Here is a 14325-nt window from a genome sequence, read left to right as displayed (position 1 = left end):
TATTCTAATGTATTCATAGTAGCTCCTTTTTCTGCTAGATGTAAAGTTTTTAAGTTGTTCGCAATGTTTCTCAATGAATGGTTTTCTTCAGCAATATGGGCTGTTAATGCAGATTTGTTCAAGTTGCCAAGCCTTAAAGCATCAATGTGTTCTTTGTATCTAACTTCAAAACTTCTGCCTGTCAGTCCAATGTAGAATTTTGGGCACGTATCGCATTTGAGTTTGTGTATCTCTGATTTACCGTAGGGACTCTTGGAGGTATTTACATCATGGATTACTTTTTGTTGTAGTTTATTATTTGTGGAAAGTCTGATTGTGATATTTTTCTTTTTAAGTAAGTTTTCTATTTGGTATGATAGTAGCCCTATGTAAGGGAGAGTAGCATATTTAGGTTTGGCTTCTGTGGCACACTGATTTAGCTTGGAGTGCATGTAAGATGGTTACCCGGCTCTATTGTTAAAATAAAAGAATTACCAGATCATGAACTAGCGGATACCTTGACTAAGGAGTATAGCCTGGAAGAAGAAGATTTATGAACACCGCGGGAAATCTAAATCTTAATGCCGGACTGGACTCGAACGCTGGTTCCCAAGTATCCGATTACAGCGACTTAACTACTGAGTCGTCTCCATCTTTGTTTGAGATGACTCTGTCTATACAAGAATAACCTGAAAGCTGCTTCGGAAACGATAGAGAAAAGACAATTACTAGAAGAGAAACACAGTAATTGTACACTTTTTAATTGGATATCTAATACTATCTTAATTTCAAAATGTGCTCAAAAGCCACATTTTTGGCACTATGTGTAGTTGTTTCAGTCATTTTAACATGTTACGTTAAAATAGTAATAACTTGACGTGATGTTTTTCCAATGGATTCGCATCGGCCTCACGACTGTATTTGGCTTTGAACCATGAGTCTTTGAGTTAGTTTGCACTGTTGATATTACAGGGAAACGGTACCTGTAGCTAAGTAACATTAAGCGTGTGTGATACCGCCGAGTCGTTATTATCTGGTTACAGTGATTGGTCGCCCTACGATAAGCGGACTGAAAGCAAAGTGCCTCGCTGTGAGAGGCGTTGATGGATCGTAATAGCTTATCTCAACTGCACTGCTACACCACGAAGCTGCTGACACAGCACTCTCTCTCTCTCTCTCTCTCTCTCCCCCTCCCTCCCTACTACCAGGAATGACAAGCTGAGACTGCGCGATGAACATTCTGTACGTCCTTAGAAACAAGTAGCTAAAACGTGTTCTTGGAACTGACAGTGGTTGGTAGGGGAGAGCGTTCTACATAGAAACACACGATCTTTCCTGGTCGGCGTTTTATTCTAGTGACTGCTTTTAGAATCACGTAAAGGCATGCGAATCAGAAACCGCCACAAATAGTTTCCGGCCTTTTCTGCTACTTTTATTGTTATGAGACATAAGGTTGTGGTCTACGCAGCGTTTGTAAATATTTCGAGTTCCACATATTTGAGAGCTGAGTAATGTGTTAAAAATATCTGGAGGGTAGTGTTAATTCCTCAGTTACAGATTTTTATAGTGAGCAAAATCCTATATATTTTCAAAATTAGTTACATAATTCGAGGATGGTTAATCCATTCTTCGCCAATCGTACATCATCTTGTGCCTTGGAGCGGAAGGTCTTTGATCATAGAACACGTGCTCATAAGAAAAGTTACAAAGATTTAAAGAATTAATAAAACACGAAATCACAAATTGTAGGTACAAGAACTTTAAAAATAAATAACATAAATACAGAGAAAAAAGTTCTCAACTTCTACGAGGAACTTACGTACAGAGTCGAAGGAGTGCGCCACAAGCAAATCCTTAACTTATTTTTTTGTAAATTTCTTGAAATACACTGTCACCTGATCTTATCAGTACGCGTTTTGGAGGATTATACTTTATCATCTTAAGAAATATTTGTCTATCCAGCTCTTCTGAGAAATCTGTTGCGCTGCTGGCAACTGTGGGTAAAAACTGTTTTAATACATCGTACGAGTTTATTAGAATACTCAAATCGCATACATAAACGTTAATATGAATATAAACGCCTTTCAGTGGCCACTGCTTACCCATACAATCAAAAATTTCTCTTAGTTTTTAGACTATAATAAAATAGATTTGCGAAGAGTGGTTGTAAAAAAATCCATGAAATCAGAAGAAGGATTCACTTGTGAGTTCCGAAGTCCTACCTTCAGTGCAGCTATCACAATGACTGTGTGTGGGGAGTTAAAGAGAATAGTTTAAAATAGTCAAGCAATTCCTCAGAAGCCACACATTTCTGAAAAATGCTCATCAGTGGTTGAGGTGGCATAAAGAACGACGCCACTAGAGAGTGGATTACTGAAACAAGTAATGTGGAGTGATTAAACACGCTACACCCTGTGGCAATCCGATGGAAGGGTTTGGATTTGGACAATAACATTCCTGGCCTGGATTAAGTCCCGACTTGAACGCAGTGAAAAACTTCGAGATGATCTGATAGAATTACATTTTCCTGTAACATATGAGTTTGATAACTATACAAGCTGAGGTAATGAATTAAAATTTGTGCCACGGCTAGCGTTTCAACCCAGGTGACCCGCTTACTAGTCATATATGCTAACCAGAACGTCACAGTAGCACTGTGGCTGCCTCCCCTGCAAGGAATACCCTAACCCAGTTTCCTCCCTAATACAAACTTCGGTTCACAACTTCAGCCCATTTAAGAAGGGAAAATGAACTGAAGTTTGTGTTAGGTTGGGCATTGGGCTAGAGCAGCCCAAACAGGTGTTTTAGACGCTGTGCTACGGTGCTGTAGTGCCTGTCATGTGTGTCTAGTAAGGGGGAGGCCTAGTTTCAAGTCCTGGCTGTAGCACAAATTTTAATTCATTGCTTCAGCTTCTACACTTATCGAATGTTTCGATGAGTTAGAATATCGACTTCGCTTAAGACACCAGGGTCCAGCATCACTACCTTCTGCGGTCTCAGCTAGATAGTCGGCTGTCTAAGCCCACTTTCATTTTTCTGGTATAACATTGCTTGGTAATCTCGTCTATGTGTTGCACAGAAGGCTTTTATAGGTGTTGTAGTCCATTAGAAAGAGAATGCGCGTGATGCGAAAATATTTATTTTCTATAATAACCAGTATGCTCTCCGGAACAATTCCTTATCCAAGAATAATCTCTTCAAGCATTAATGTGAGGATGTATGTATTCAAGTCAGTCAATGAGGTAAGCCGAGACTTTCCTTTGGTGTCCGATAATGTAGTACCTACCTCGATAATGTTGTCCAGAGAGGTCAGGCAAGGACCCTCGCGGTAGCGACCACGGCTGGTGTTCCCGGCCGCCACACTGGGTTCCGTCATAGAGCTGTTAACCATGGATGTTCCGTGGGATATGCTTTGGTGCGATTTTTGTTTCGGTTAGTGACCACAGATACTTCTCTTTCCTTAGAAAAGCGCTTCACTAATTTCATTAAATGTTTATTATTTCGAATCGTGGAATTTACTTTCTTTAAATTTACTTTCGCGAGTGATATTTGAATTTGATTTATTCCTTTGCTCATATCAGTACCAATCATATACTACCAGCTATGGTGTTTATTTAATTGAGAATCTTTTTGCGTAAAATTGAAAGAAGCGTTTCATTAAATTTGGGAGAATAGTTTCTCGCAGCGGAAGCAGATTGATGGTTTCATGTGATGATCCTCTCGTAGAAGAGAGATAGTTTGCAACTGATGTTGGAAGTTATCACCTTCAGCGATCAACTCGCAGTCGTGATAAGTATTAACGTGAATGTGATGTTGTGATCTGACGTATCTATTCTGTTTATGACGTGGAACTTCCATTATAAACAGTTTCAACGATGCTAAATGGCAGATACCTTGGTATTCTTTGTCAATATTTTCGTTTTTGATTCACGTATGATTTGCAGACAGACCATATGTAAGTAACGTGCTTATAATGGTAGTATCAGTGCACTACATGAGATTTTGTGACTAGGATTTATCTTTCCATTTAAAGTTACGTGCTTGATGTATGTTTGTTTGTTTTATGTTAACAGGCACTTGACAACGACTATGACGCTGAGCAAGGCCAGCTACCAAATGAAAGTATTACATAAAGTTACAGCCATACTGGGAAAATGTCTTCATTTAACAAGTGTCTGATGGCTGTGGATCCAGTCAAGAAAAAAAAACAATTGTTGTATTTTTCGTCTAAAAAAGATAACAAGAGAGTGAAAGAGGAAGGGGAAGGGTTGTATTTATACTGAAGATTTTAGTATGAAAACAAATCTACTTCTGGAAAACATGATTATCAAATTAAACACACGTACACTTTAAGTGACAGATATTTTATTAGAAATAATTTTTACAGTATAAATAAATTTTTAAACATAAATAATATTACAATCATAACTTTTATATGTGACGCATGTCTCAGTAGTCAGTGGTGGTGCGTACGTAGTTGTTGCCAGAGGGCATGGAGACGCGCTCGACGCCGCCAGGGAAGAGTCTGGGCAGGTCTTGGTCGGGCACGTGCGGCAGGATCATCACCTTGGTGCCGGGCGTCCAGTTGGCGGGAGTGGCCACCACCTTCAGCCGGTCCGTCAGCTGCAGGGAGTCGATCACGCGCAGCAGCTCACTGCAACACCAGCAGACACGAGTCTCATCGACCATGTACAGAGTGCAGTGTGCAGTGTGTGTGTGTATGCGTGTCCGTGTGTACGTGGAGAGTGTGGCAGCGGTACTCACTCGACGTTGCGGCCGCAGGACGCTGGGTACACCATGGAGAGGCGCAGCCGGTTGTCTGGCCCGATGACGTACATGGCCCGCACCGTCATCGCCTTCTCCGCGTTGTCCTTGTCGCGCTCGTCGATCATGTCCAGCTTGACGGCCAGCTCGCGCGTCTCGTCGGACACGATGGGGTACGGGAAGTCGCCGGGAATGTCCTTGCAGTACGACTTGATGTCCTGTGGACAACACAGGGATGATAGCCGTGAGCTCTAGTGTGATATGGAGGTGTTATGGATCTCATCTCGCTCTCAATTCAGTCAGAGTTAGCCAGTAGTGTGGAACACTCACATTGACCCAGTCGACGTGGTCCTTGAGCTTGTCACAGGAGAGCGCCAGCAGTTTGACCCCTCGCTTCTGGAACTCCGGGTTGTGGACGGCGATGCGGCCCAGCTCTGTGGTACACACCGGCGTGAAGTCTGCCGGGTGTGAGAACAGAACGCACCATCTGTGCAACAAAGATATAAATTGACAGGTTAATACTGTGTTATATATTTCGAAGACATTTTTAAAGTCGTCGTTTTATCTGTGACATTGTTTCTTCATTACAGTTTTACAGGATAAAGAGTGTTTCCAGCACACAAAAAGGCAAATAAGAAGGCAGAGTAACGACGTTACAAGAAAACAAATGGTCAATTTTTTATATATTTAGGAGTGATTACTAAAGAAAACATTTAATAGAAGTAGCCTTACATGGAGCGCTGTGTCTAATGGAAAAGTCATATCCAATAACTCTTTCAAGAAACAAAATGGATATGCAGAGATGCTATAATACAAGCAAAGCACAAAAGTGAGCTAGAAATTAATTTCCGGAAGAAGTGTTGTTTTGGTGCTTTAGATCCGCTAAGAATCCAAGGTAGCAAAATATTAAGAAACTGTGATCACATGTATATGATCACAGACGGAAAACTGATAGAATGAATAAAGAAAAGAAAGTTAACGCTTCTCGGACATTTATACAAAATGGATGAAAATTTTATAACAATTTTACTAGAAACTCTTGGAGAATGAAGAACAAACACCTGGCTCTAAGGAATTACAATAGCCCTAGAAATCAGTACAAAACAGTAAAACATTACAGCACAATTGACTTTGACACTAACTAACACTTACTAATTTTTCTCTCTTTTTGCTTCACAGCTGCTACTAAGGATGTATTTCATGCAATAAATATAAACATTACCCCTTTTACTATAATGAAGTAAATATTAGTAAGAATAGATCAATTGTGTTATGCTCTTCGTACGGACCATTGTTCGCTCCCAGAGACTAGATATCTGTCGATGCTAGATAATTGTACTTCTGAAGCTTAAATGCTGAATTTATGACTTGCCATCGCAATTTGTTTCTGTGTACAGGATTAAATAATGCGAGTGCAATGACAAAAACGAAAGTTATTGTTGTGACAAACAGAAGAAAGTAACGACGAGAGACATAAAAGGCAGAGGACGCTGAAAATATGTAGTCTCTGCAAAGTTATCACATGAAAAAAGTCTCTACCACTTCCACTCTTGTGTTTCTTTCTCGCTATTGAGATGGCTGCTGTAGCTTTTCCTTCAAAATATGTAGATATGAATGATTTAATTCTCGATAAGACAGGCAACGCAATTTGAATGATAAACATTCATTGCATGGCTCAATTTACACAAAGTTAACGCGCTTCTCAGATTGCGTCTGACCGATACGAATGCCACAAATTTGATGACTTCTTCCAGACTGTACTTCCTCCTTCACAGAAAAGGACATAGCGCATTTACTACTACAATGCGATAAATATAGCCATCCAAGAACAATTTCAGCGTAAAATATTTTAAAACTTGAGGATTATTTTCAGACTAGCTCTTAGTTCCATAAACAGATCCATTTTATCCGCCTTTGTAGGGCTAAAAGGTAAGCTTTAAGCAATGCGGAGATGTATACAGGGTGAATCACTAACTGTTTCACAGCAAATATTTCGGACATGGGGGCCACTATCGATACGCGGTTCTCACAGAATTGATTAGTGGGCTAGGGCGTGTTTTTGTAGCCAATGCACGAATTTTGAGACGTTGACGAAAGTGCACTTTTTTTACAACAACCACAGATTTTAAATGGGACAATGCCTGTTGATGGTAAAATCGTAAAAGTAACGCAAATGAGAATGTAAGTGGTGTTTGTTGCAGGAAGCTAGCGCAAATACACTCCTGGAAATTGAAATAAGAACACCGTGAATTCATTGTCCCAGGAAGGGGAAACTTTATTGACACATTCCTGGGGTCAGATACATCACATGATCACACTGACAGTACCACAGGCACATAGACACAGGCAACAGAGCATGCACAATGTCGGCACTAGTACAGTGTATATCCACCTTTCGCAGCAATGCAGGCTGCTATTCTCCCATGGAGACGATCGTAGAGATGCTGGATGTAGTCCTGTGGAACGGCTTGCCATGCCATTTCCACCTGGCGCCTCAGTTGAACCAGCGTTCGTGCTGGACGTGCAGACCGCGTGAGACGACGCTTCATCCAGTCCCAAACATCCTCAATGGGGGACAGATCCGGAGATCTTGCTGGCCAGGGTAGTTGACTTACACCTTCTAGAGCACGTTGGGTGGCACGGGATACATGCGGACGTGCATTGTCCTGTTGGAACAGCAAGTTCTCTTGCCGGTCTAGGAATGGTAGAACGATGGGTTCGATGACGGTTTGGATGTACCGTGCACTATTCAGTGTCCCCTCGACGATCACCAGTGGTGTACGGCCAGTGTAGGAGATCGCTCCCCACACCATGATGCCGGGTGTTGGCCCTGTGTGCCTCGGTCGTATGCAGTCCTGATTGTGGCGCTCACCTGCACGGCGCCAAACACGCATACGACCATCATTGGCACCAAGGCAGAAGCGACTCTCATCGCTGAAGACGACACGTCTCCATTCGTCCCTCCATTCACGCCTGTCGCGACACCACTGGAGGCGGGCTGCACGATGTTGGGGCGTGAGCGGAAGACGGCCTAACGGTGTGCGGGACCGTAGCCCAGCTTCATGGAGACGGTTGCGAATGGTCCTCGCCGATACCCCAGGAGCAACAGTGTCCCTAATTTGCTGGGAAGTGGCGGTGCGGTCCCCTACGGCACTGCGTAGGATCCTACGGTCTTGGCGTGCATCCGTGCGTCGCTGCGGTCCGGTCCCAGGTCGACGGGCACGTGCACCTTCCGCCGACCACTGGCGACAACATCGATGTACTGTGGAGACCTCACGCCCCACGTGTTGAGCAATTCGGCGGTACGTCCACCCGGCCTCCCGCATGCCCACTATACGCCCTCGCTCAAAGTCCGTCAACTGCACATACGGTTCACGTCCACGCTGTCGCGGCATGCTACCAGTGTTAAAGACTGCGATGGAGCTCCGTATGCCACGGCAAACTGGCTGACACTGACGGTGGCGGTGCACAAATGCTGCGCAGCTAGCGCCATTCGACGGCCAACACCGCGGGTCCTGGTGTGTCCGCTGTGCCGTGCGTGTGATCATTGCTTGTACAGCCCTCTCGCAGTGTCCGGAGCAAGTATGGTGGGTCTGACACACCGGTGTCAATGTGTTCTTTTTTCCATTTCCAGGAGTGTAGTTTACGAATCATCGTACAGTGAACATTGCAAACTTCGACAGCTCTTTATTCCATACTGTTGCGTAGATGCTAGGCGACATTATTACATTTATTTACATTATTTTGTGTGTACACTACGAGTACATTGCGACGGTACTGTCACTTATTGTGTGATAGTGGACGTCGCAGGACGTTTTGGAAAGTAGTACTTCCTAATGCGAAAAAAGCGGACATGTTAATGGTTTACGATAAACGTAAGATGTATGCCGTTCGTTTGTGTACAGTGTACGCCGGAAGATATGCCAATAGACGTCACCCAACTCAAAAAATTGCAGATGATACGAAACGGCGTATTACTGCTGCCTGCACTGCAGTTTCCACTGAAATTCTAGAACGTGTGCAGCAATCGTTACATGGCTTGTATTGACGATGGTGGTGGTCATGTTGAGCACAGGCTTTGAGAGTACATTGGTTCTTTACATGTCAGACCCCACGTAGATACTGCATTGACCTTTGTTTGTCTTTCGCTTGCCTTAGGCAATGTCCCATTTAACAACACACCTTCGGAGACTTCTCAACATCTGTATAGGGCTGCACATAGGCATCAATGTGAAATTCACATTTTTTTTTTTTTTACTACGGCATGGGATAAACAACTGTCGGTGTTTTCAATATTCAAACTACGGTATCTCGTAAACTACTTGCACTAGACTCCTGCAACAAACACCACTGACGTTCTAATTTAGTTTGCTTTGATTTTCAAACTGTCAATAGGCATTGTTCCATTGAAATACTTGTACATTTTTTTAAATAAATATACACCTAAAGCTCGTAACAATCTCCATGGGCTTCATAGGCGGGCCCTTGCCTATCATTGCAATCTGTGAAATCCACATATCAATGGCGCCTTCCAGTATCGAAATATTTGTGTTGCTAGTTTTAGGTGATTCACCGTGTATATCAAAACATAAGAAAAGAGAAACGAAAAATTTTTAATTTTGCAAGATAATTAATCTACAAAGTGGGTTAGTCTGACTCTATCACCACGATAAAAGCTACAATTTTTCAATACGAGTATATATATGAAGTTTGAGAATTCAGGAGCGTGCCTTGAGTTTCAGTACATATATTGAAACACGAAAAAGACTACTCAATTGTCATATAAACATATATGATTGTAGTTTTCATTATAATGGTGGAGTCAAACTAATGTACTTTGTTGACTAATTACCTCGCACAATTTTTCGAAATTTTTGGTTCATCTTTATACAATTTGGTTATGTAATACATTCTGTTGTATATTTTCTAAAGGAATGGGTAAGTATGTTGTTTGTATCATTAAGAGACGTAATACCATCAGGCGAAAGTGTCTCTGCTTGAAACACATAAAAAAGGTCACAAAACAAGAAAGCGATCCAAACACTTCATTCGTTTCGTGCATCATTTTTTGACAAGTGAAAATAATTTAGCAGCAGCCACATATTTTGCTCAACTGCGTAAAAGAGATAAACAAAAAATGTATATAAAAAATTACAACTGTGTTACAAGCAGGGAATCAAACGGATCGCGTTATGTCACAGCTGGGGGAGTTATGATACTACAAACCGTAATAGGATAAGGAAGACAGATTCCTCTCAGGAGGCTAGCTTTTCTCGATAATAAGACGACGAGGATAGCAAAACTTTGTTTGCGAAATACATTTAGCGGAATTAATTTGAGAGAAGTGAGACCTAATTTACTGATAATGCATAGAATAGAAATGGGAGGGAAACCATTAAATGCTCCGTAGAAAACTGCAGAAGAGCTCGTCGTACAAGTATAGGGCTATTATTATATGGATACAGGAATGTTGAGAGATGAAAATCGTGATGTTCCGTATAATGACGAACAACACAGAAATGTGAGTATTGCAGTTGGGATACTCACGAGTCGCCTTTCCACTTGTAGAAGTCCAGGGGCCCTTGCGTGGAGGGCGCCTTGAAGTTGGGTACGATGCTCTCGAGCTTCATGCTGCTGCCTCTGTGCCTCTGTACTGGTGGTCGGTGGTGTGCAGACTGGCTTGTGAAGGCTGCGGCCGCTGCTTATATCTGCCGCGCTCCGTGCTGCGTCACCCGCACTGCTATCTCACAGTCACTGCGAAGCGGGAGACCGCACTGTAGAGCAGCCCGCAAACACGCTGTCACTGGCGTTGCGCTACGCGAGGCACCGTGGCAAGCAGGTGGTAGACACGAGGCGGGGGGCGGTAACTGTGTCCAGAGGACTGCTGCTTGCTCAAGGACATTTCCATATTCAGGAAATAAGCAGCTGAAGACCTAAATCTTCAAGGTACATCTACATTCCGTAAGCCACCTTGTAGTTTCTGAAGTTCTGTGTATCACTGCCCCATTTGCCCTTTCCTTTCCCAGTCGCTAATGCTCCGCACGAAAACCGATTGTTGGTAAGACTTTGTGTGGCCTCGAAATTCTCTTAATTTTACAGTCATGGTCCTTGCGCGAGATGTAAGTAGTGCATTGGTACACTTATAGGAAAACACACTGTAGAAATTTTAACATTAAAAAACCCAGTGATCCAGAACGCCTCTCTCGTAGCTTCCGCCATTGGAGTTGGGTTTGTTCCCTGGTGCTGTCGCGCTTACTTATTGAACCTATCAAGAAAAGTGCTGCTCTTCTATTTCTTCTATCAATCCTATCTGGTACTGATCCCAGAGCCCGCATCTCGTGGTCGTGCGGTAGCGTTCTCGCTTCCCACGCCCGGGTTCCCGGGTTCGATTCCCGGCGGGGTCAGGGATTTTCTCTGCCTCGTGATGGCTGGGTGTTGTGTGCTGTCCTTAGGTTAGTTAGGTTTAAGTAGTTCTAAGTTCTAGGGGACTGATGACCATAGATGTTAAGTCCCATAGTGCTCAGAGCCATTTGAACCATTTGAACCACTGATCCCAGACTGACGAGCAATGTCACTGGTCGAACAAGTGTTTTGTAAGCATCCTCCTTTGCGGGTGGACAACACTTTCCGAGGATTCTTCCAATAAATCCGTCTGGCATCTGTGATTACTTTCATGTGATCGTTTCACTCTAAATCGCTCCTGAATGTTGAATCAAAACACCTCTCGGCCATCTAAATTTCAAATTGTTATTTTATTGAGCAACCAGTTTCAGTGATGTATTATGCCATTTTCAGGGCACCTGACCGACATGCATGCAGAGTCCCACCTCTGGTGCAGTTAAAATTGGGGTCAACATTCAATGACTGGTTTCCGTAGATTTCTGACACAACGATCCCTTTGATCATCACTTGTCGGCAAGTGATGATCGAAAGGATCACGGTGTCAAAAATCTTCTCCCTTGTACTTTACATGAAATGTGGTCGTTTTGTAGTTATTGTATGTACTGTGGAATCAATAGCGATTTTTGAATAAAAGTCGGAAAGATTAGCTTCTCTAACATAGTGTTTCCACAACACTCCTTCATCAAATTGTATTAGTACTTAGTCGACTCAGAATTTAATGTTCTATATTATATGTAGCAATATACCTCTGAATTAAGAGCTTAGGAGAACTGGAAAAAGTGCGAAAATTTCGAAATATTTTCATGATGGCGGCCGTAGTTCCACTTGGAAATCGGGGCGAACTCAAATTAATCGTAAAGGAGGAATGCTTCAATGATGAAATTGGTTTCCAAAACTGCTACAATTTTTCGAACGCTGGTCTAAATGGAATTGATTTTCCTTTGCCTTCCTCCGACCTGTTTTGAAATGTAAGGCGCAGTATCTATCAGCGTTGTGTACATGACTGTGATGAGTGCTTCTTCATTGTAGAGTCGTGTTGTCCTGTTATGAATGGAAGGGATATACTGTTATACAGCCTACTCCTCTCGAGTAGTATGAAGGCGAATGTCGGGTAACGTCCCTATCCAAAGCGCAGAATGCCGTTAACAGTGTCCCATATCCTCGTACCATTAGACGGAGCTTTCTAGTGGAAGCGAAACTTAATAATACTCTTTTTCGCCCTAGCAGCCAACTTCCGTCAAAGTGTAACGACCATTTCGGGCGATGTACCGCATGTCAAAAGTTGAATTGATTTGGAGCCGCGTGACTATTTTCGTTCGGCGTCTATGAGGTCATCTGCGATATTTAGAACGCAGTGCTCAGATCTGGATCCTAAATTTCTTATCGGCTGATTCTGGTACTTTCTTTTTCAAATATAAAGGTTGATGTTTGCTTCCTTTACTCTTGTGACATTGTGTGGGCCTTTCTTCCCACTGGCCGCAAACCAAATGCATCTGGCTATCCTGTACAGTACAGTACAGTATATATTGCACTAAATACGCTTCCCGTTTTCAACAACACGCTTACAAGCCGTGTTTACTGTCTGTAATATTCCCAGCTGCTATAGTGTTTCCTTCTGTTGTCTTTTCAGTTTTCAATTTTGCACCCTCGGTGATCATTCCGAAAAACGAATTTCAGTTTTTCGTCACACAATCATATATTTCACCATACTATTAATAACACTTTCTGGGATCCTGGATGTTAGAAAAACATGTCGGGTGCATCAATGTACCGAAGTGTATAGTACCTAAAATACCCACTTAAATTTGTCGGCCAGAGAAAACTTTAACTTTTGCGGTTCCATCGCTCGCCAAAATGGCCTTCATTGGCGTTGTCGTCTTCTGTCACGTGTAGAACTTTAAACGGAGTATTTCTCTACTTTACTCTAGACTTTCCAATGTTAATCCATATTCGATGTTGATAAATAAATCGATCATCCGCACTGAAGTCTATCCACCAGTGTTGATGCGAGTCCTTGTCGGTGTGGTTTCAGATTCTTGAAATTAAAGGAATCTTACGATAAACCGAAACGAATTAACACTTACATAACTTGATAAGCTGATTTATCGAATATCCATAGCACTCCCGTTGCTGCTTGTGTCAGAAATATGTCTCTGAGGTCGAAACGTACCGGAAGTGACATATAAATATTGAGTTCGCATATTTCTCTTCTATAGTAGAAGAAGGAAGGGAACTGAGTGTACGGAAGGGCATGGAGATGGCCAGGTGTTTGCTCATGGCTTAACATGTGGATGTGCCTCGTTTACAGGTGCAGCAATTCTACTTCCGTCAGCACCTCATCTCCTACTTTACAGACTTCTCAGTTCTCCTGTATACCTTGCAAGAATAGCACTTCTCCAAGGGAGGTCATTACAGGGATATGGCTCAGCCGAAACCTAGGAGCAACAACTGAAATTGACCTACATGTTTACTAAACAAGTGAGATAAAACGATCTATGCTCCGACAGTAGCAGAAAGAATAAGAACTAGAGTTACAGTCTGCGTCTCCTCAATTTCGAGAGAGGTAAAGGCGGAGCAGGACAAAGAAGGGGTAGGAACTCGATTGTAACAAGCCCATCCCCCCCCCTCCCAGCCCTTTCCTTCCCCCTCCCTCACCGCCCCCCCCCCCCCCCACATACACACACATACAGTGCTTCAGGTGCAGTATGTCCATTCCTGACCGTGTTTATTCACTCGGAATACGAAACGATCAACAAAATATTTACTTTTGACGCTATAAACGTTCAAAGCACTCATGATTTTTAACAAAACGATCTGAGTCGAACCTAAGTAACTTTTAAGATCCAATCAGAATGCAAACATTTGTACAGAGACACTCTAAGCGCAAGGTGCTGCATCCAGCGCTACGTCGATGACGCGGCTGCAACAGAAGAACAGCAAGGAGGGGCGTCGTGGGATTCGGCGAGTCACGGCCGACGCTAGAGAGAGACGGAGATACACAACAAGCGCCGCGTCACCAGCCTTGGCTGCTGCGCTCAAGTCCGCACAGCACGCGGCGTTACGTAAGACTCGGCCTTCCCGTCGCCGGCGTGGGCTAGGCTTCTATATCTGCTGGCTCACCCTCCTTCCATCATTTCTATCTGTCCAATCGTATACACTCCAACAATAATTCTACAAGCA

At 43.0% G+C, this 14325-nt stretch overlaps 2 protein-coding genes across 2 annotated transcripts in view; one reads left to right on the top strand and one right to left on the bottom strand.

Moving 5' to 3' along the window:
• LOC126263002 (peroxiredoxin-6-like) overlaps positions 1–14325 on the top strand; it is a 236014-nt gene that overhangs the window by 194162 nt on the left and 27527 nt on the right. The gene's annotated exons all lie outside the window — the stretch shown is intronic.
• Positions 4323–10445, bottom strand: LOC126263003 (peroxiredoxin-6-like). The gene is made up of 4 exons (XM_049959965.1): positions 10291–10445; positions 5074–5230; positions 4744–4961; positions 4323–4633 (listed from the first exon to the last, which is right to left on the bottom strand). Exons 1-4 carry the CDS (start codon positions 10371–10373, stop codon positions 4429–4431), a joined length of 663 nt encoding a protein of 220 aa, XP_049815922.1. The 5' UTR covers positions 10374–10445; the 3' UTR covers positions 4323–4428.

The sequence above is a fragment of the Schistocerca nitens genome, chromosome 6 (genome assembly GCF_023898315.1).
Source record: "Schistocerca nitens isolate TAMUIC-IGC-003100 chromosome 6, iqSchNite1.1, whole genome shotgun sequence".
Lineage (NCBI taxonomy): Eukaryota > Metazoa > Arthropoda > Insecta > Orthoptera > Acrididae > Schistocerca > Schistocerca nitens.
Note: the sequence above shows the minus strand (reverse complement) of the source record. Positions and strands in the feature narration are given on the sequence as shown.